Source organism: Vigna angularis, chromosome 3, assembly GCF_016808095.1.
Source record: "Vigna angularis cultivar LongXiaoDou No.4 chromosome 3, ASM1680809v1, whole genome shotgun sequence".
NCBI classification, from domain to species: Eukaryota; Viridiplantae; Streptophyta; class Magnoliopsida; order Fabales; family Fabaceae; genus Vigna; species Vigna angularis.
In genome coordinates, this window is record NC_068972.1 from 606966 (window position 1) to 629015 (window position 22050).

A 22050-nucleotide genomic window follows, 5' to 3' on the forward strand; every position below is an offset into this window, starting at 1 on the left:
AAACTAAAACATAGGATAAATTTATTGAAAATTATGTACCTTTTTTAAAAACGCAAATAATACATTAAAAACACTATTTGTACTTATACAATTTCAAACACTTTATTTATTAAAGTTGTCATTACATAGTTTCAAACTCTACTTGGAAAACAATAACACAAACTACATATAAGAAACAAGTAATGTGCTTTACCTAACTTTTGAATAAGCATCTTAAGTTGAATTTCTTCCTAAGTTATCCCTAAAGATAAAAATAGAAGAAATGTATAAATTTAAAATAAATATACACATAAATAAAAATAAAAATATCATAAAAAATATAACTTACACAATTTAACTTATATATAATTTGAATTTAAAAAAAATCATTTATAGACAAATATTTATATTTTTTTCTTATAATAAATATATAAAAGAAGTTGTTCAATCATATATAAAAAACATTTAATTTAAAATATCATCTATATTATCTATCATTAAAATATTATGAATTTTGTTTTAAATATATTCCAAAGCACATGTCACCTAAGGAAGGCACAAAATGCACAATTATCCATTTATAATTGCCATACAAAGATGTAGGACAAGAAGGTGGGATCAATGCATATATAATAATCTCATATAATTTTCAAATACAAATGGACTCTAATTTTTTAATTTTTTAATTTTTATATACACTAGTATGAAATTTTTGTTTCATTTTATTTTTATTAATAATAAATATACTCATATTTGTGTTTATACATATTATTTTATTCTTTCAAATATTAATTATTTTTTATAAAAATAAAAATTACAATAAATAAAATTTAACACTATCAAATATTTAATGTACAAAAATATATTTTTTAATATTAAATAACAAGATCAAAGTTATAATTGTATAAATTTTAATAATAATATTTAAATAAAAATAATAATTATAAAAAAAATAAGAAATATTAAATATATATTTTAAAAGTAAGTTACTAAATTAGGAATAAAAATATTAATTTAAAAATTTCAAATTACCTAATAAACAATTATATCAATACAGAAATAGATAAGACATATACATTCTAACCTTATTTTATTTAAATTTGAGTACTATTGATAGGCAAAATTTTCCATTAAAATAGGACATATTAAAATAATATCACTAAAAGAATTCACATAGAATTATTTTCAATAATGTATACACTATTATTTTATGAAATAAATGTATATATATATATATATATGCGTGTACACATGGAAATATATATAAAATATATAAAATTTGTATACATTAATGTATTTATTTTATTTATTTATAATTAGTGATAATTTAGCCCATAATTCATAAGAAGAATTTACCATGTTTACTTTTGGCAGGTTACCAGGCTCCAAAGATTTGAATTTAAAAGAGTTGAAAAAAATTTACAAAAAAGTGAAGGTATAAACTACAATTATTTTTAATTTTTTAATACAGCAATATAATATACTAAGCAGCTACGATGAAAAAAATACTCATAAATTTTTATAAGTATCATAAATCACAAGTTATAGTTAAAGTAAATACCAATAATAATAACTAACATCAGTTAACAAGTACAAATATTTGAAACAAAATCAACCACAAAAAAAAAAATTATACTGTAGAAAGTTAATATCTTTTTATGCATTAAAAATTAGGGGTTTTATAATATAATAACAGACAAATATCAAAAGCGGGGTTATTTATTTATATTTAAATTTTAACATAAATCAAACATTTATTGATATAAACATTTAAAAAAACATATTTATGATAAAGTTTAATTGTGAGTATAGTTTTAAGTAATTTAAAACTTCGCTGTAAAGTGGTAGGATATTTTTTATATGAATTATTATAAAGTGACGTTTTTGGGCAACTTGCACCATACTTTATTCTTGGTCTATTGAAGATTGAAATAAACAAAGTGATAACGAAACGAAATTAGGTTAAATATTGAAAGAAAGAGACAGGAAAGTCCAGTTGCCAGTGTGAAAGAACCACAATAAAAGTCACCACTTTAAATCGGACGGAGGAAAAAAAAGGTAGAAAATCAACAGCGGAGAAGGGGTCACGTGGAAGAAGATAACACATGGCGATAGGTTAGTTGATGCGTCACGTCGGTGGAATAGAATATATAGAAACGAAGATAAGCTACCTTTTTCACAAAGTCAATAAAATCAGCATAAAACCGCAAACCCTAATTTTTTCTCTCTAGATAGATACACACAGAAGAAAGAAAGAGATTAGACATAGAGAGAGAAAGAGATTCCTTTTATCTCTTTCTCGCTCGTTCCTTCTTGGTTTCCCACTTTGTTTGTTGTGTCGTGGAAGTTGCAGAGCTTGACCTCAACCCACACCAAACCAAACCCCTTTGTTTTCTTTATCTCTTTTTTTCTCACAACCAATCGGGTTCAGGTATCTCTTTGCTTTTTTCGTCAAGATCTGGCGTTTTTCCTTTGCACCTCCTTGAATTTTCCGTGCCCTGCGATTCTTTTTTTTTTTGCGATGATGCCATGCCCTATACTTTATTACTTTCTTCTCTAGGTTTAGATCTGATTCCACGCCACTCGATTCTGAGACCCCTTTCTTCGCTTTCATGGGTTCTATCGGTTCAAGGTCATTATTCTAACTTTGCAGTTGAAAGGGGTTCTTCCTGGGTTTCTGCTTGATTTGATGAACGAGGATGATGTAATCGAGCGGATCTTTTTTCTCGTCTTTTGATTGATTCTGTTTTGGTGAATTTTGGCCTTGTTGGTCGTTTTATGGTGGATCTTCTCTTGGTAATTTGCTTGGATTGTGTTTTCTGCTCGTTGTCTGCCTTTTAAGGTGATTTCAAAGTGTTTACAGGGACTGGTGTGGAGTTTGTTTATTATGATTGTATTTGGCAGTTAATTTTGGATCTAAGTAACTTTACGAGGGGATTTGGTTGACCAGAGGCTTAATTAAATTTGCAAACTGATGTTTTGTTAAATTGTTTTTTGCTTTGATCGCAACCAGTAATCAATCTGTTCATGGGAGTTTACGATCTTGTGTCTGTGTTGTGTTTTGCAGGTTGACGCCACTTCTTTGTCTTTACCTTAGAAGTGAGAGTAAGGCTAGGATTGTTTTACTCGGAAAGGAGAAGCTTTTTAGAGGATATATATGCCTACCTATGGTTAATTCAGTGCCTGATTTTTTGTAGCCTACTTCAATAAATTTGTTGAGGATTTTGCTATTCAATCGTAATAACTAAAGTTTAAAAGAAGGGTTTTTGACTTGTGAGCTCTTTAGAAGACTACTTTGGAGTCATGCCTGTTTCAGGACATGAAGAGGTGTTTATTTCCTTTCTGATTTACAGCTAACTACGATTAGAGAAGCATGCCAATTTGTTCTTTTTTGGATATTGATTACTTGATCTTCTATTGACAGACCGGGGTAAAGTCCTATGCTGGGCAGTTTAGTGGTTTAATTGCAGGTGTGCCTATCAAGAAAAGGAGGTTTCCTTCGTTTCAGCCTTCTTCCTCACCTGTGTCTGAGGAACCATGTTCTCTCTCTGAAGAAACTGAGTTACAACGTAAAGAAAATTCAAGCACTTCTCAAGGATCAACTTTATCAAATGCCAGTATTGCAGGTGCACCAATCAAGAAAAGAAGGTTTCCGTTTATTCAGCCTTTTTCGTCCTCTTTGGAAGAGGCTTCACGTTCAGAAGAAAGTGATGCCTTACGGAAGGAACATTCAAGCACCTCACCGGGTTCAACTCTTTCTACTAGTTCTTCTAGTTTATCTGATGCTAATGGAATCCCTGCGCTTGAAGATAAGAAAGCAAGTACTGATGTTGCCAATGCGAACACGGGGCAAAGCAACTCTATCTTCCTTATTCCGAAACTTGAGGAACCAAACCTTGGTACGCAATCGTGTACTTTGGATGTCAGGGATAGCAAAGAGACTGTGCTACTCAGTGAAGACATCAATAAAAAGTTGGAATCCCAAATTATCAAGGGCAATCCTGAACTCTTATTGGCTGCAAAGGAAGGTCTTGCTCTTAGCATTGGAACTGAAGTGAGCAAGCAAAATGTCAAAGATATTTGTAGAAAAGAGAGTCCTTTAGTTTCAGGAAGTACTAGTTTATCTTTAAGCTTAGAGGAACACCTCTTTCCAGCTGTTGAAAGTGTGGAGAATGACAAGAGTCGCCTAAAAATAGAGAAATCGGAATCTGTCTCACTGGAATTATCTTTAAGCAAGGAAGACTGCAGTTCTCACAGTTTAAATACTGATGCTAAAACTGATAGGAACAAGACTCCTGTTCATTCTAACAGGGCAAACTGGGATCTTAATACGACAATGGATGCATGGGAAGAATCTGGGACTGAAGCTGGCTTGGTTAAAACATGTGTTGATGGGCTGAAAATTACTGAAAATTTAGTTGTTGAAAAGCAGTTAATGTGTTCTACAGGGATGACCCGACCAACAAGTGTTCTATCTGTGAAGCCAGTGTGTGAAGAGAGTCAGAAAAAAGATTTCACTTTTCCATCAGCGATGTGTGGACAGCAATGTAAATTTGGTGACTCCAGTAATCTATCTCTTACTCCTTTTCTTCAGAAATATACTGAAGAGCCCGCTAAATTATCTGTTAAATTGAATTCTGGTAGTTCTATTCCCAATGTAAGCTTACCTAGTGTGGCGTTGGCAGCAGGTGATGCAAATACTTCTAGTTTTAGGCTGGTAAAGCCAGAACCGTTTGATGGGAACTTGAAAAAGGAATTGAAGGAAGCTAATACCTCTACGCCGGGTTCATTGGACAGCGTGACTGTGAAACAAGAACTATTTCCGCCTATCGTTGTAAAATGTTCTAAGTTGTCCAATGTTAGCAGTTTAATGAAAGCTGATGCTGTCTCAGTTAAACAGGAAGTAGACCATACAGGTAATCAGGAAAATTCCAATGCTGCTGTGAATAAAAGGGATCGGTTGGATAAAGAATTACAACAAGGATTGGATGACTCTTCTCCTTCATTGGCGATGTCTATTGTGCCTGATACAAAAATATCTGCCGAGGCAGCTTGTCCTCAAGCGAAACCTGGGTGTACAGCACAGTTATCAGCCAGTGAAAACACAGTAAGCCAGATTGAAAATATTAGTTCTACGAATGGAGACAATGTTGGGAAAGTTTGTCATGGAACTTGTTTAAATTCCGAGCAAGATACCATAGAAGCAGTTACTGTGCCTGTGGTTGATAATGGTTCAGAGTTGAAAAATTCTGGTCTGAAAATTTCTTCTGCTAGTACCGAGGAAAAAAATGCTGCCAATCGTGATGCATGCAGATTGAAACTCATGAATGAGCCTCTGGCTGCTACCCGGGGCTCTGCTGAAGGCTGTGCAAGTGATGAAGAAAAGATAACCCTGTCAGGTGACATGTTGGAGGATGTTTCTTATGGTTCCGATTACGAGTCAGACGAGAATCATGCTGTAACTATTCCTGTGGATACTGAGCGGTATGTTGAAGATGATGATTATGAAGATGGTGAGGTTCGGGAACCACTGGATCCTTCCATAGCAGAGGACAACATATGTGAGGTAAGAGAAGTAGAGCACCCTGACTGTAGTAACTTTGTAAATAAGCAGATGGAGAAAGGAATGGTGAGTGGTGATTGTGCCGCTCAATATCAGGTAGTGGAAAATGACAACAAGACTGTAATTCAAAGTGAAATAAATTGTGAAGATGCTATGGACATTGAAATGCACGAGAGGTCTGGTAAGGTCGTTGACAAAAATGTGTGTCTGCAAGAATCATTGGAAGACGAGAAGTCCAGCATTGCTGCTCATGGCAACAAACCAGTTAATGTTTTGCAAAAGAAAGCATTAGATCTTGTGGAAGGTAAAAACGTCTCTGAAGCTCTGGTGACAGAATCACTTTCCAATCAAGCTACTGATGGAAGCAATGGGGTTGATGTCCAATGTGCTGATGAGGTTGTCAAAACAACTGACACTGTTAAACAAACTGATCTAGAATTGCCAAATATGGAATTGTCTGCAAATGCCAATGATGCATCCAAAGATGTTAATAATGGTGGTAATCCAGGTAGAATTATAGATCTGTCTCGAGCTACTAGTTCTTCATCCCCTGGTAAAACTAGGTCCATTTCGGGCAGATCACAACTGTCATCTCGACCTGCAAGAGATGTACTGTCTGACGCACTTGATGGGGATAAATTACAGAGAGGAAGGTATACTTTTTAGTAGTATGAATAACTTATTTCTCCTTTATCCACTGAGTTTGTTTTCGTATCCTCAAGTCGTATTCTTCTTGTTTTAATTTTCAGAGATGATGTTTATATTGATGGCCCTCACAAATTTTCAAGAGAAAGACATCAGGATATGTCCCCTAGAAACTCTAGGTTGAATTTTGGGCGTGGTCGAGGAAGACTCAATAGTCGTCTAGACTCAGTTCGTAGTGAATGGGAATCTGACCGTGAATTTTCTGGCGAGTTTTATAATGGTCCAAATCAGTTCCGTGGGCCGAGGCCTAAATATGCATCTGCTTTTGCCAATACTGATCTGGAGTACAACAATGTTGCACCCGATGGCTCATATGTTGGGAATGGTCGATTAGGCAGAAAGCCGATGAGTGATGGCTCTTATATAGCACCAAGGAGGCGTTCACCAGGAGGTAGAGATGGCATCCAAATTGGTCATAGAAATCCAAGAAACATTAGTCCAAATAGATGTATTGGTGATGGTTCAGACTTGGTTGGGGTGAGGCACAATGATAAATTTTTGAGAGGTTTGCCTGAGGATAACTTGGATGCAATGTTCACACGGCCCCAGACATTTGAGGGAATGGATGGTCGGTTTACAAGGGGGAGTAGGAATTTTTCTTCCATGCCGAGAAGAGGCCTTCCTCGAATGCGTTCCAAATCACCCATAAGATCTAGGAGTCGCTCACCCGGTCCATGGTCATCTCCGAGAAGGAGGTCTCCTAGAAGAAGATCCCCTGATAGTTTTGGTGGACATCCGGAACTAAACCATAGAAGATCACCGTTTTACAGGGTTGACAGAATGAGGTCCCCCGATCGCCCTGTTTTCCCTGCAGAGAGAGTGGTGAGGAGACATGGTTCACCCTCGTTTATGTCAAGACCTTCTAATGATATGAGGGACATTGATTCTGCCAGGGACCATGGGCATCCAAGGTCTGGTCGAATTCTAATCAGGAACCGGAGGTTTGATGTTGTAGATCCTCGGGACCGCACGGATAACGATGATGACTACTTTGGGGGCCCCATGCATTCTGGTAGGTTACTCGAGCTTAGTGGTGAAGGAAACGGTGAGGACAGAAGAAGGTTTGGAGAGAGACGAGGACCTGTGCGTACTTTCAGGCCTCCATACAATAACAACGTTGGTGAGAATTTTCACCTTAATGCAGAAGAGGGACCTAGGCACTATAGATTCTGTTCAGATGATTCAGATTTTCATGAAAGAGGAGGCAACAACATACGGGAAAGGGACTTTGACAGGCGAATGAAGGGGCGACCGGGAAATGTGCCACCACCCAGAAGAACAAGAAATATGGATGAGCAGGAAGAGAACTTCAGACATGGTGGTGGTGGTGGTGGAGGAGGAGGAGGAGGACAGGTTTGGAGTGACGACAGTTTTGATGATATTTCACGGGTGAAGAGGAAAAGATTTTGATTTCCCCCTCATAGTCTTCTTATGGATAGTACATAAGCCTCCTGCGGAATGTTGGAGGAGTATTATGGAATTTACATTTGCTGGTTTTTCACCTACAGAATTAGAGTTAGATTATAATAATACTAATGCTCCTTTTCCTTACTACTACCTATAGCTTTAGATTCTAAAAAGCATGCGTGCGCATCATCAAATGTGGCAAAGATTTGTAGGGGAAGAAGTAAATTATGAAATGAAGGGTTGGTGAAGGAATGAGATGAAGTGTGGCTCCGAATGGAGGAAGGGTAATGTGCATGCAACCCAACAGACATTTTCATTTTTAATAATTTACTTACTGGAATGATGTTATTGGTTCTTTTCACTTTCCTGTTCCTACCAGCAATGGGAAGTAGTACTAAAATAAAATTAAAAATCAAGGAAAGGTATATTAAATGCAGATAAATAACATTAAATGAAGTTTAATCTGTCAATTATTGACAGCGACCGCTATTATGTGGTCAATGGGAGAACCAACCCACCACAAAATTTTATTCATTCACGCCAACACTTATTTCCTGCCGTCCATGACGACGAGTGTCTTCGTATTTATCAATTTTTTGGTTACCGAGTAAGTAAATTATTTTTGTAATCACAATAATTTAATAACCACTCTGCTGTTGACAGCTACTATGCCTTTTCTTCTTCCTCCTGCTCTTCAATCAACCATTGTTTTATAACAAATCATAAAAATCATAATCTCAATTAGAAGAAAGAATAAACTTAATATATATTTTTATTTAATTTCTAAATAACAGTTTAGAACAATTACATGTATTTTTTTTCCTCATTTATTAAAATACATTTTTTCACATTATAGAAGTTGAAAAAACAATGCAATTGTTACTCTTTCTCATTAAATTTTTGTTTTGATGAATATTACTAGGTAAAGCTAAAATAAGAATGACTGTTTTTATTTTTATTTTTACATGTAAGAACAACAGGTGAAGTTTGAAATTTAAGGTAGAAAAGAAAAAGGAAGAATCACAAATCTATGGACAAATCTTTTATTTTTTTATTGTTAGATTCAAACTAGACCATCATCAGAAAAGATATATATGACTAAAATATAAATTTTTTTAATTTTTTTTAAAATTTTTTTCTTGATTCATAAAATATATATGGATTACGTATATAATTTTAGTTTATTGTCTAGGACAATTTATTTCATAAACTACAATTTCTATGAATTGTGTGTTTGAAAATTACATATAATATGCTTTTGGTTTGACGTTTTACTTTTCTACAAGGAAGAAAAACTAGATGTCAATTCTCTTTTTAATATTTTTAATGAACAGAATAAACTAATAGTGATCATTGTTTCAAATGTGATTATTTTATTTAGTGGTTATGTTTTTTTTTACCAATTTACTAAAATTAAAATTTTAAAAAGTTATCAATAGGAATAAATCGTTAGCCCAACTTAATTCATTGTATATTTTAGATTGAAATTATGTGAAGATTACACCACTTCAATTCATACCATTTTAAGTTAAAATTGTGTTACTTTAACATAACTTTTACTAAAATTGAATTAAAATTGTCATTTTAACATGAGATTAATTTAAAATGCTAAAGTGACATTATCTTAATAGATTTTTCTTATAATAAAATTATGTAAAAACGACACAACTGATCTATATCTATTTTTTTTAAGTGACTATTTTTATAAATAAAGAAAAAGTACACTAGTTTGATAAGAAAACCTACAATAAATATAATTAAACTATAATAATATGATGTATACAAAATAAGAAAGATTAAAAACAATTGTAACTAATTATAGTAATAAAAGGCTAAATAATAAAAAAAAATCTAAATAATACAGTAGGAAAATACACACACAATTGTAATAAAGGAAAAGATAATAACTCTTTACACAAAAAAAAAAATTATACTAGATAAATATATGATATCTAACTAAAAATAAGTCTTACTTGAAAAAAGAAGAAGGAAATTAGCAGTACTAATATTTGATCAGTAGACGAATAGAGAAGGCTAGGGTCTGAGAAATTGTTGATCAACCACTGGAGCAAGACACCAAGAATGAGAGGTAGTGCTACCACTCTCTGGCGATTGGCAAGACGTCCGCGTCTTCCATTCCAACAACCCGCGCAAGTTAGCAATAATAACACTGCGCTCTCTATCGCACGCCGCCTCTGCGCAACCGCGCCCTTTCGCCGCAATGAGTTCTCCTCTTCCCGCCACCCACCACCCTTTCGATTCTCCACCGGTTTGTCCTTTTCTTCTTCCATTTTTCTCAATTTTTCCAATGCAATGGGTTTTCATTTCTGACCTCACAGGGCAACGTAGGAGCATGTTCATCCAAACGCAGGCCACGCCCAATCCCTCCTCTCTCATGTTTTATCCCGACAAGCCTGTCATGCAGGTTGGAAGCGCCGACTTTCCTAACCCTCGCTCCGCCATGAATTCCCCCCTCGCCAAATCGCTCTTCGCAATAGACGGTCTCTTTCTTTCATTTCTTCCTTCGCTTTCCCTTTTTCCTGTTTTGTTAGGGATTCTATCGGCTTCCTCCCCGTTTGCCTTGCAGGCGTTACTCGCGTTTTCTTTGGATCCGATTTCGTTACCGTTACGAAATCGGAAGACGCTGCCTGGGAATTTCTGAAACCCGAGGTCTTTGCCGCTATTATGGATTTCTACTCTTCCGGTCAGCCTCTCTTTTTAGATTCTCAAGCTGCCGCCGCCATGGACACGGCTATTCACCAAGTAAGCATTTTTCGATAATTCGTGAGACTCCGTGACTTGGATTTAGTTGCAGTTTGTTAGGTATTTGTTGTACTGGTCACCGGTCAGGATTAGAGTTTCTCGGGTGTTTAATCCTCGTAGGAGAACAATAACAAAATCCCTAGAGAAAAGAGAACTGCACGGAGGGTTTTATTCAATTCCTAATCTGGGCTTTGTTTTTTATGTGCGGTTCGCAATATTAAGTGTTAGAATTTCGAGTCTTGACCTGACTGAACTCTGAAAACTGGTTCTTGAAGCAATTATTGCACCTCTTATAACGGATTGGACATCTCGAGTCAGAAGTTTGTAGGATTGGACGTGTGCGGACGGGTGATCTGATCCTGGTCTGATATGTCCAACAGCAATCATTGGCAAAGTCTCCTATATCATCTTAGAATTTAAGGTTCTGGTTTGGAACAACATTAAAAGTTAGTTCTTCGTGTGAGAGTTGTCTTTAACTTATATACACTACTATTTATCATATTGATAGTAAATATGAGATCTTTAACAAATATCTTAGTTAATCATGTTATTTTAGTAAACATGCAGACAGTATTTTTAAGATTCTGTACAATGGTCGGAGTGTCCCGGAGTATGAGATTTGCCTGTCTTGATCTTGTAGTATATGGGAAGTTTGAGAAGGGCAGAACTAAATGGTATGTATACTTGTTTTAATACAGGATGATTCTGAAACAGTGGCGATGATCAAGGAGCTGTTAGAGACTCGAATTCGGCCAGCAGTGCAAGATGATGGTGGGGACATCGTATATAGAGGTTTTGACCCGTAAGTTCCTTTTAACTTCTTTATTTTAAAAATATCGAGGAAGAGCATGGATATATAATAGACTAACTTTTGATACAACTTTAAAAGAAAATGGGAAAACAGATGGTAAAAAATTAACTTTATTGCACAATTCTTAGGAGGGATCCTAAGGAAATTGATAGTGCAGAAGCATATTCCTCAAGTCCCAGGAAATTCTTGAGCCATTGTGATGGCTTTCCCTCCCAATCTAAAAACATTCATTCTATTGCTTCCCTCTTTTTTTATACATATAACATGTCAATTGTTCTAACTAAACTAACCTACTGTCATGAATTGTCCTCGGAGCCGTTACTGACTATACTGTACTAAGTGTTAATATTTGGTCAATTATCTGACTGATATTTTTACTGACTGGTATTTTATGTTGTGGATTTCTCCAGAGATACTGGAATAGTAAAACTTAAAATGCAAGGGGCATGCAGTGGTTGCCCAAGTTCATCAGTGACTCTGAAATCAGGCATTGAAAATATGTTGATGCATTATGTTCCTGAGGTAACAAATTTGGCAATATCTTTTTGTGATGAGCACAATGTATTTATTATTGTTATCATACCTGATGGTGAACTTAATCTTCCTTTAGCATTGAAATTGTAACATCCCAAAAATACAGTGTAAAACTATATACGAGAATAATCACATATTAACAATACTACAGATCAGTTCAACACTTAGCGAGATACAATTACGGCCGACCGACCTTACATAACAGCAGGAAAATTTAAAACCGAACGCTAGCTACCATTAGACCGAACGGTGTACAAAATAACTTATACCGAACGGTCTTACAAAAGATAAAGCTAATAACAGACTGAACGTTCCTAAGGTTCGGCCTTCACTTCCGCCTCTTCCAATACTTCTTCCAGCAGCTCTTCTCCTTATGCTCACATTCACAAGGATGATCATTGCAACAGGACAACAACAAGACGCACAACACAAACAAAATGATAAACAAGGTAAGCTTATGTAATTTAATTTATTCCATGACAACATACAACAATCATAATTAAATCAACAACACCCAAATCATCATTCATACATCATGGCATGCAAAGAACGACCACTTGACTTTGACTGTCCGGAATGTATGAATCTTGTGTAGCTACGACGTTCGTGCACCCGGGTGATGTAGTAACTGGGATGCCCTCAACAGCTGCCACCCGAGGTTAATCCATTTTGTCCAAGTTAACCTTATGGACTAGGATCTCCTGCCATTCCCACACATGACTTACTCCTCTCTACTTGAGAATGAGTAATCATGGAATATCAGGATAAACACCCGCTAAGCTTTGTCCACATTCATACTTTACAATTCAATAACCACTATCTGAGATATTCCTCCCTGGAATACTCGTTCATCACCAAACTATTTCATTCACATCACATTTCAAATTCTCTCATACTTTATCATCCATATATTCAAATGAAATAAGATCATACGTTCTCATCATAGCACAAGTACAACTGGAATAACACTTCTTAGAAACTAACATGATCGAGCGCTATTTACGAATTTATCCACCTCAATAAACAGACCCCTAAGAGTTCAAACTGGACGACATGAAGCCTAGGCCGAGTACTAAGACTCTAGGTCTAGACCAACACTGTTTGACACCCAATATTAATACTGATGAGAAACTATGAAGTAACGAACGCTATCGAGTTTGGCTGAAAACTCTTATTCTAAAAACGGTAATAATAGATTACTGAAACAAGACCCCGCGCTTGGTTTAAGACCGAGCTCTATAGAAACCGAACACTATCGAACGAGCGCTGGTCCAAGACCAAGTACTTATCAGGAACGAGCGCTATTGAGATCGAACGCTTGGTCCAAGACCGAGCACTAATAAACTTACATAAAACGAAAGAATATATATATATAATTGCGCCACACTTATTTTTAATGAAAAAGAACGATAACGTCTACGACCTTAAGTAGTATATAATACATTAACTAAACTGTTTAGGAAACCTAAAGAAAGTCTACACTTAGGCCGAACACTCATTTATACATATCTAGTATTATAACACGATCTTCATTAACGAAATTCCTTGTAGAAGAAGAACTTAATATAGACGGACGCTCAAAGGAAAACTGAACGGTTAATACGAACTCTTGGTCACAGTTTACCTAATCCTATATAGTATTACATAAAGACTCTTAGACACTATCCCTAAAGCATGAGGAATCAGTTAAGACCATGCACTTCCAAGAAGAACCGAACGCTCGCTAATGACGCTCGACCATACTATCACCTTTACTTAGAGTACTACCGTTTGAATATCAAGTCCTATCCCTCAGTTCACAACGTATATCATTCATCCATCCACACATCCAAACAAGCAGTACACACATATTTCATACTTATCAAATAATCAAACAACGTATCATGCAAACATACCAACGTTCAAAACAAGAATTTAATCAAATTATATAAGCTTCCCTTACCTCTATACGTAACCGAACGCTCAACGAGGCAGAATAGAGCTCCCCACTACCAAAAACTTAACGTTCGACAGTTACGTTTTAGGAATACTGAACCAAACAGAAAACCAGAAACACTCAGAATTATACGATTCACTCAGGCGACCAGAAATAGAGATTTGCATGCGAGACTAAACGAACGTGCTAAAGAGAAAGAAACTCACTGGCTCAGAATCACAAACCGAGCAGTTTACACGAAAGCTCTTGACGCTGGGAATGTTCAAACGGTGCTTAAGAGGTGATCAGAAGAAGAAAAGGTGAGATTTTCTTAGAGAGAAGGTGGAGATTTTAGAGAGAAGGAGGAAGAAACGTTTTCAGCAATTTGGAGAAGAAGGAAAGCATGCAGAGAAGTGGCACGACATTTGAAATTTGGCATTAAGTATTGTCGTCACCCAAACCGAACGGCCACTCTCCTGCAGCCACCTGTTTTCCACCACTCACTGAAACGTTCACTCTCTCCTTGGCACATGGATCCCACTACTTGGGGTTTTGAGTGTGTTTTAATAGGATCTGACAGAAATCATTTGCATGCTCCCTGCACATTATCAAGTTAACTTGGCCCATATTACAGTGGTAAAGTTAGGGGACTAATTAAATTAATTTGTAAAATTTGATAATTGTATAATTTTTAATTAGATGGAGAGCATGTGATAAACACCTAAATACTTGTGGAACCTACCTATTAAAAGCTAATTTTTAAAAGTGGATAACCAACTACTTAATACTTTACCGAATAAGGTGACCAGGGTTGCATACACCTGCCTTCCTTCCTTCCTTCATTGTACGTTGAGTCAGAATTGTCAGTTGTCTTTTTGACAATTGCATTAAGCTGTGGAATATGGATTATACTTACCTGTTATAAAGATTAGCTAATCCAAATTTTTCAGCAATAATTTGTAGGAGTATAGTATCTTTTTGAGTTCAATCTCTATTCACAATTACTGTAAAATAATTTACACTAATAATCAGTAAATGAACCATCAATTGATATAACTCTAAATACTGCTATTATACATAGCGGTTGATCAAACGGCAATGGAATTTTTGTACACATTATTTATTCTATTTTCTCATATTGAATTTTGTAATACAAGGACTATAGTATTTATCATTTAAGTTAGTCAATGAGAGATAATAAAATGAATTTTATATGAACTATTCATTTATACTATATTTGCTTAAAGCGTTATTTAATGCTGCCTCCCGCACTTACAGGTCAAGGGTGTGGAACAAGAACTGGATGCTCAGGATGATGAAGCAACATTAAGTGGACAAATGAGTAGTTGAAATTTTGTTGTTTTTGCTCAAAACAGCTACCTGCATTTAGTCTCGTCATGCATGCATTTCACACTCAACGGAGACAATGCAACAGCAGTACGGGATAGAAACAAAAGTGAGTGTACTAAAATTACATATTTAATAAGTCGTGAGTATGATACAATGTAGTAGGCATGACATCATCATTCCAGGATAGTTGGATCTTGCTGACACAGGATGAAGGTAAATTAATAACACAATGCACAATGTCATTACAGAGAGACCAGGTGCTGTACCAATATTTTTCTGCCCCTTAGCTGTATTCTTGGTCATTCCTTTATGTTGAGGTTGTTGGAATAGTACAAGGCACTGTTTGGCCGTTGCATGTCTTCAGACACACCCCTATTTCATCGTTGTAGTGTTGGAATATGTTATGTGCATGTCAGGGAGAACAGTAACAGGCATGGCACGTTCATGTTTTATCGCCTGTTATTGGAATTCTTGCATTGGTCCTCATACAACTCTACTACTTTTCATTAATGCTACTTTTATCCCACATTTTACATCTCTTAATACCTGGCCTATTTAGGTATTGGAGGTTATTTTACTGGATTAACTTATGTTTTGTGTTGTGTCAATGGTGCAAATATGAGTTTGGTTTGTGGATTGCAATATGAGCTGTTAGTGGTACTGCTCAAAAGTTTGAAGTAGCAGTTAGTGGTGCTCATTCCAGTATTACGCTAAACAATTTAGATTGTTTCATCATCGTTGAATTGATTCTAAAATCCTGTACTATATTAAAGGGATAATATTTTGACTCTAATGAAAGAAAAACACTCATTTGAGAACTTGAACTATTAATATTTTATTTTAATTTTTATATTTTTAACTTAACGTATTAATGCATGTTATAATAATAATTCTAAAGTGATTGTGTTAAACTATATTTTTTTATAACACAAAGTTGGATTAAGGTACACGATGGATTAATGTTGCTGACGTAATGTACTGCAGCAATTTTTATGTTATATGAGCAACAACATAATCCAGACATTGTTTTATAATATAAAGTGCAAAGTGATGTTTTATGGAAAAATAGTCTCGAAAAGAATTTAATTTGTTAAAACACAAAAATATAGCATATGTATTTTGGAATGTGCGTGAAATTAAAATAACATCTCTTTTTATTATATGCGATGGGCCTCGAAGATAAAAAAAAAACAAATAATACTAAAAAGTGAGCAACAATACTGCTACGTCCTCAATATTTTTATTACATAATGTAGGTTTATATTAAAATTTTAAACATTTGTTTAGAAAACTTTCATTGTTAAAGTTGCAATAATATAAAACACATGCTTATTATAGTTTAACACATGCATCAGAAGCTCTTTCGTAGAAAATAACACATATTATCTTAGAAGCCATATAATTCACATTTCTCTTATGAAATAAAGAATATTTATAAAAATAATAGACACAGCAGTTTTATAAGGGTATTTCTCAAAGTATCATGAAAGTAAAATAAAATTAAGAAAAAAATGTGCTCACAAAAATTAATATCTTTTGTACACTATAATTAGTGTAATATAAGTATATATATATATATATATATATATATATATATATATATATATATATATATATATATTTGGGGGTACACTTTTACTTTTTCTATTTTATGCCTAATAATAAAAAAATTAATTTATTTATTAAGGGCAATTATAAAAACTCTCCAGTTTCAATTTTATCCTCTTTTTTATCTATTTATTCAACTGATTTTTATTTCATGTTATTTTTTTATTTTTATTTTTACTTATAAGTATTTCTTACTCTTTCCCATTGTCTATATTTTCTTCAAGTTATCTTTGGCTTTTTCTTTATTATTTTAAATTTCATTCATTTTCCACCATTATTCATGTAAGTACAAAATCTGGGATGGATATTCATAAATAGAGAGAGAAACAGAAGTATACATCATCAAATTAAATGATAATGAAATACATGTCAAATGATAATGTGTACATGATAAATGGAAAACATTGGTACACACTGCTACCATCTCCTCTCAACAAACTTGTACATTTTCATTCAAATTCATGTAATATTCTTACACCAAATTCTTTGCCAGCCATTAATTGCATGCATGTTGGCATTTATAAATGATTTGATGCAATAAGATTGTTCTAACAGGAAATTATACCGATCTTTGATTTGTAGCTTATTCTTTTTACGTTTACGAATGTATGTAAAAGTGTAACAAGAACATAGAACATGACATACATGGATGGAAATTACATTTCCCAGTTAAGTTAATGAAAAAATATAATTTTAAAAGTATTCAACGGTTGAATGTGATTCCTTGACTGATGATGAGTGTTACCAAATGAATAGTATAATTATTTGGTCATTTATCTGTTTCTTGTGAAAGAAAATTTGAAAGCACGTCTTAGAGTATAAAATAGTTGAATATATAATTTGAGGGACAAGATCTACCGTTATTATGTGTTGTGGCTATGATTCCACTTCATGAGAGTTGACGAAGAAGATAAAGTGGTCTTTTGGATATAGCAGAAAGAAAAAAAAAAGAGTTGAAGTAAATTAGTAAACCATTTAGAGTAAGAGTAGTATGATATTCATTTATATTCATTTGATATATCTAACAAGAGTAAAATAGTTTTAAAAAGGTGAATTTTCGTAGTTTAAAAAAAAAGGATAATGTCAAATGATAAAAAATTAATCGTGTTAAGTTATCATTTTTCAACCATTTACCAATGTTTTCAAGGTCGATATAGATGGATCTAACAATCAACAAAGTACATAAAATTACTATTGGCAAAGACAAATATTCCCGTTTTAAAGGAATCATTTATTTATTTTTTTTATTTTTGGAGGAATTGATTTATTTTTTAAAATAAACTATGATTAAAAAGTTACCCAAAAGTTAGTGATTTTGTGACAAAGTATGTTCAATAACTTTATTTAATTTGTTATCATTATTTTATACACTATATGATCGGAACTATGTGAAAAATATAAAAAAAGTAAATTTTTACTTGCTGATGGTAACATCAGTTACAAATTAAAAAAGAGGAAAAACAAAGAGGGTTATGTTGAACATCTGACTTTAAATACATTTTGAATATTTTAATACGTTAATCTAAAGGTACGTCCCAGTAATTTATAGTCTGTGTGGACGATTCAAACTGCATAATTTGAAAAAAAAAAATTAACAACCTTACATTATAAACAATATATTTTTAAGGTTAACAAATCTTAAAATAATACATTCATACAATGTGCATTAAAATAACAAAGGAAGAATGAGATGTATAAAGAAAAAAAAAACTCTTTCCAAGGTAGTTAAAGTAGATTTTTTCAATAATAAACACCAATGTCAGACCCCACTAAAAACGCATCCAAAACCTCAAGTAGTGGAATCCATGTGTCAAGAAGTGAGTGAGCGTCTCAGTTAGTGGAGAACAAGTGGTTGCAGGAGAGTGACCGTTCGTTTTGGGCGACAGCAGTATTTAAGGCCAAATTTCAAATGTCGTGTCACTTCTCTGCATGCCTTTCATCTTTCCCACCCTGCTGAAACCATTTTCTCCTTCTTCTCTCTAAAATCTCCTCCTTCTCTCTAAGAAAATCTCACCATTTCTTCTTCCGATCACCTCTCAGGCACCGCTGGAACACTCCCGGCATTAATAGCTTCCATTTAAACCGATCGGTTTATGATTTTGAGTCGGTGAGTCTCTTTCTCTCTAGTACGTTCGTTTAAGTCTTGCATGCAACCCTCTATTTCTGGTTGCCTGAGTAGATAGTATAATTCTGAGCGTATCTGGTTTTCTGTTGGTCCAGTGCTCCTAAAACGGGAGTGTCGAACGTAAGTTCTTTGGTAGAGGGGAACTCTATTATGCTTCGTTGAGCGTTCGGTTACGTATAAAGGTAAGGGAAGCTTATATAATTTGATTAAATTCTTGTTTGAACGTTGGCATGTTTGCATGATACGTGGTTTGATTATTGGATGAATATGAGATATATGTGTACTGCTTGTTTAGACGTGTGGATAGATGAATGATGCATGTTGTGAATTGAGTTGAGATAGGACTTGATATTAAAATTGTGGTAGTCTGAGTAAAGGTGGTAGTATGGTCGAGAGTTGTTAACGAGCGTTCGGTTCTTCTTGGGAGTACATGGTGTTACCTGAGTCTAATGTCTTGGGGATAGAATCTAAGAGTTTTCCTGTAATACTATATAGGATTAGTTAAACTTTGACCTAGAGTTCGTATTAACCATTCCGTTCCTCTTTAAACGTCCGTCTACATTAAGTTTTTCTTCTACAAGGAATTTCGTTAGTGGAGATCGTGTTATAATAATAAATATGTATAATAAGTGTTCGGCCTAAGTGTACTCCTTCTTTATATTTCCTAAACAATTTAGTTGTGAATTTATTAGTGATCGGTCTTGGATCAAGCATTCAGTCTCAGTAGCGCTCGTTCCTGATAAGTACTTGGTCTTGGACCAGCGCTCGTTCAATAGTGTTCGGTTTCTACAGGGCTTGGTCTTAAACCAAGCGTTGGGTCTTGTTTCTGTAATATAGTATTATTGTGCTTAGAATCAGAGTCTTTATTCAAACTAGATAGCGTTCGTTAATTCATAGTTTCTCATCAGTATTATTATTTAGTATAAATCAGTGTTGACCTTTAAAAGGTGTTCGGCCTAAAGTCTTAGTACTCGGCCTAGACTGCGTGGCGTCCAATTTGAACTCTTAGAAGTCTGTTTATTGAAGTAGATGAGTAGCGCTCAGTCTTGTTAGTTTCTAAGAAGCGTTATTCCAGTCGTACTTGGGCTATGATAAAAGCGTATGATCTCTTTTCATTTGAACGTATGGATGATTAAGTATGAGAAGAATTAAGATGCGATGTGTATGAAATAGTTGATTATGAACGAGTATTCCAGGGAGGAATATCTCAGAAAGTGGTTATTGATTGGTAAAGTATGAATGTGAGCAAAGCTTAGCGGGCGTTCATCCTGATATTCCATGATTACTCGTTCTCGTGTAGAGAGGAGTAAGTCACGTGTAAGAATGACAGGAGGTCCTAGTCCATAAGGTTAACTTGGACGGAACGGATCAACCTCGGGTGGCAGCTGTTGAGGATATCCCAGTTACTACATCACTCGGGTGCACGAACGTCGTAGCTACACAGGATTCATACAGTCCAGACAGTCAGAGTCAAGTGGTCGTTTTTGCATGCCTTGAATGTATGAATGATTGATTTGAGTGTCGTTGGTTTATTTATGAATGTTGTCTGTTGTTATGGAAGAAATTAAATTACGTAAGTTTACTCTGTTTACCATTTTGTCTGTGTTGTAAGTCATGTCGTTGTCCTGTTGCAATGATCATCCATGTGGATGTGAGCAGAAGGAGAAGAGCTGCTTGGAGAAGTATTAGAAGACGCAACGGAAGTGAAGGCCGAACCTTGAGAGCGTTCGGTCTGGTGTTGGCGTTATCTTTTGTAAAGACCGTGCGGTATTAGTATATTTTGGTAAACGTTCGGTCTAGTAGTAGCTAGCGTTAGTTTTAAATTCCTTACTGTTATGTAAGGCCGTTCGACCGTAATGATATATAGCCGAGCGTTGAACTAATCTGTAGTATTGTTAACATGTAATTATTCTCTATATGGTTTTACACTGTATTTTTTGGATATTACATTCAAACTAACTTAATGTATGTAATATTCTATTTCATAGTATACAATTATTAAATAAAATTGATAAAACAAAAAAATACTTTATATTAATATAATTATTCATCATAATCATTATAGTGATATAATATATAAAAAGCATATAAGTTTTTTTTTTTTAAAATAATTCTAAAAAAGCTGTGCAATTAACATGAGAGACAAACTAAATCAATAAAATTTCTTAAAACACGTTTAAATGCACAAGAAACTCTAATCGATCTTTTTGATTAGAGTATATAATAACATGATTAGAGCATATAATATTAGATCCATTGCTCAAAAAAACTAATAAAAGAAAACTCAAACACCACATATAAATAAAAAAAGTTACATACAATATAAAAAAACTAACTTATTCTATTTAAGAAAATAATTAGACAAAGATAAAGAATGGATCACTTTAGAAATATTTGATCTTAAAATATATAAACAATGGTAAGAAGACTCGACTTCATATATTCGAAACATTAACCATTTTTTAGTTAAAAAATCACTAATAAATAAATAAAAAATGTTTATATTTAATTTTAAAATTACAATAAGAACTATTATAATAGTTTTATTACTTTTAGTATCATAAGAAAATATTAAACAGTCTTGTTCAACTTAAAAATAAATTAATATTTTAAAATTAAAAATCAAGTGCCATGTAGCATTAAACTTCAAGTACATGTCTTCCCTTGATTTGATTTAGGCTTATTCCAAAGTTTAAAAAACTACACCAAACTCACTGTTTTTATTAGGTTGATTCAATTTTAAATACTTATCTTAATTTATGTGATTTTTCTACTAAATTAAATTTGATGAATTTAATTTAAAACTATCCACAATGTATATTTAAACATTACTCATTAATATAAATTTGACACATTTAAAATCTGTCATATTTTAAAAAGTGCACAGAATAATCACAGATTTTTTAACAAAGTCCTGTGAGGACTCAATAAGCCATTTATAAATTAAGAAGGCAAAAAAAAGTTGTGTCTAAAAACGGGGAATTAAGAAATATATATATATATATATATATATATATATATATATATATATATATATATATATATATATATATATATATATATATATATATATATATATATATATATTTTAAGTTTCAAAGAGTAAAATAATAATATTAGAAAAAACATTTACCAATATTTAAGGGTCATCAAATTTTATGTTTCTAACATGACTTTACTAACCACGTCTCCAACTTTGATGACATCTTTTCTATACATAAAAAAGAAAGTGACAAATGTATGAATTAGGTAGTAGAGTAAATAAGAAATTTTCCTATTATTATTATTAT

At 33.8% G+C, this 22050-nt stretch overlaps 2 protein-coding genes across 8 annotated transcripts; both read left to right on the top strand.

Moving 5' to 3' along the window:
- The first annotated feature begins 2165 nt into the window (after positions 1–2165).
- LOC108325867 (uncharacterized) lies at positions 2166–8015 on the top strand. Of its 4 annotated transcripts, none has more exons than XM_017558972.2 (5): positions 2166–2410; positions 2540–2821; positions 3047–3306; positions 3404–6195; positions 6292–8015. In XM_017558972.2, exons 3-5 carry the CDS (start codon positions 3283–3285, stop codon positions 7655–7657), a joined length of 4182 nt encoding a protein of 1393 aa, XP_017414461.1. In that variant the 5' UTR covers positions 2166–2410; positions 2540–2821; positions 3047–3282; the 3' UTR covers positions 7658–8015. The 4 variants fall into 4 exon arrangements, with proteins under 4 accessions (XP_017414461.1, XP_052729988.1, XP_017414462.1 ...); XM_052874028.1 differs by having other exon boundaries at positions 2540–2611; XM_017558973.2 differs by lacking the exon at positions 2540–2821.
- A 1605-nt stretch (positions 8016–9620) lies between these two features.
- LOC108326647 (nifU-like protein 4, mitochondrial) lies at positions 9621–15635 on the top strand. Of its 4 annotated transcripts, XR_008247598.1 has the most exons (7): positions 9637–9923; positions 9994–10155; positions 10242–10417; positions 11116–11219; positions 11639–11750; positions 14956–15133; positions 15210–15635. XR_008247598.1 is itself a non-coding variant. In XM_017560250.2 (6 exons), exons 1-6 carry the CDS (start codon positions 9737–9739, stop codon positions 15025–15027), a joined length of 813 nt encoding a protein of 270 aa, XP_017415739.1. In that variant the 5' UTR covers positions 9621–9736; the 3' UTR covers positions 15028–15635. The 4 variants fall into 4 exon arrangements, 3 of the variants coding, with proteins under 3 accessions (XP_017415739.1, XP_052730262.1, XP_052730261.1); XM_017560250.2 differs by having other exon boundaries at positions 9621–9923; positions 14956–15635; XM_052874302.1 differs by lacking the exon at positions 11639–11750 and having other exon boundaries at positions 14956–15635.
- The last annotated feature ends 6415 nt before the right edge of the window (positions 15636–22050 follow it).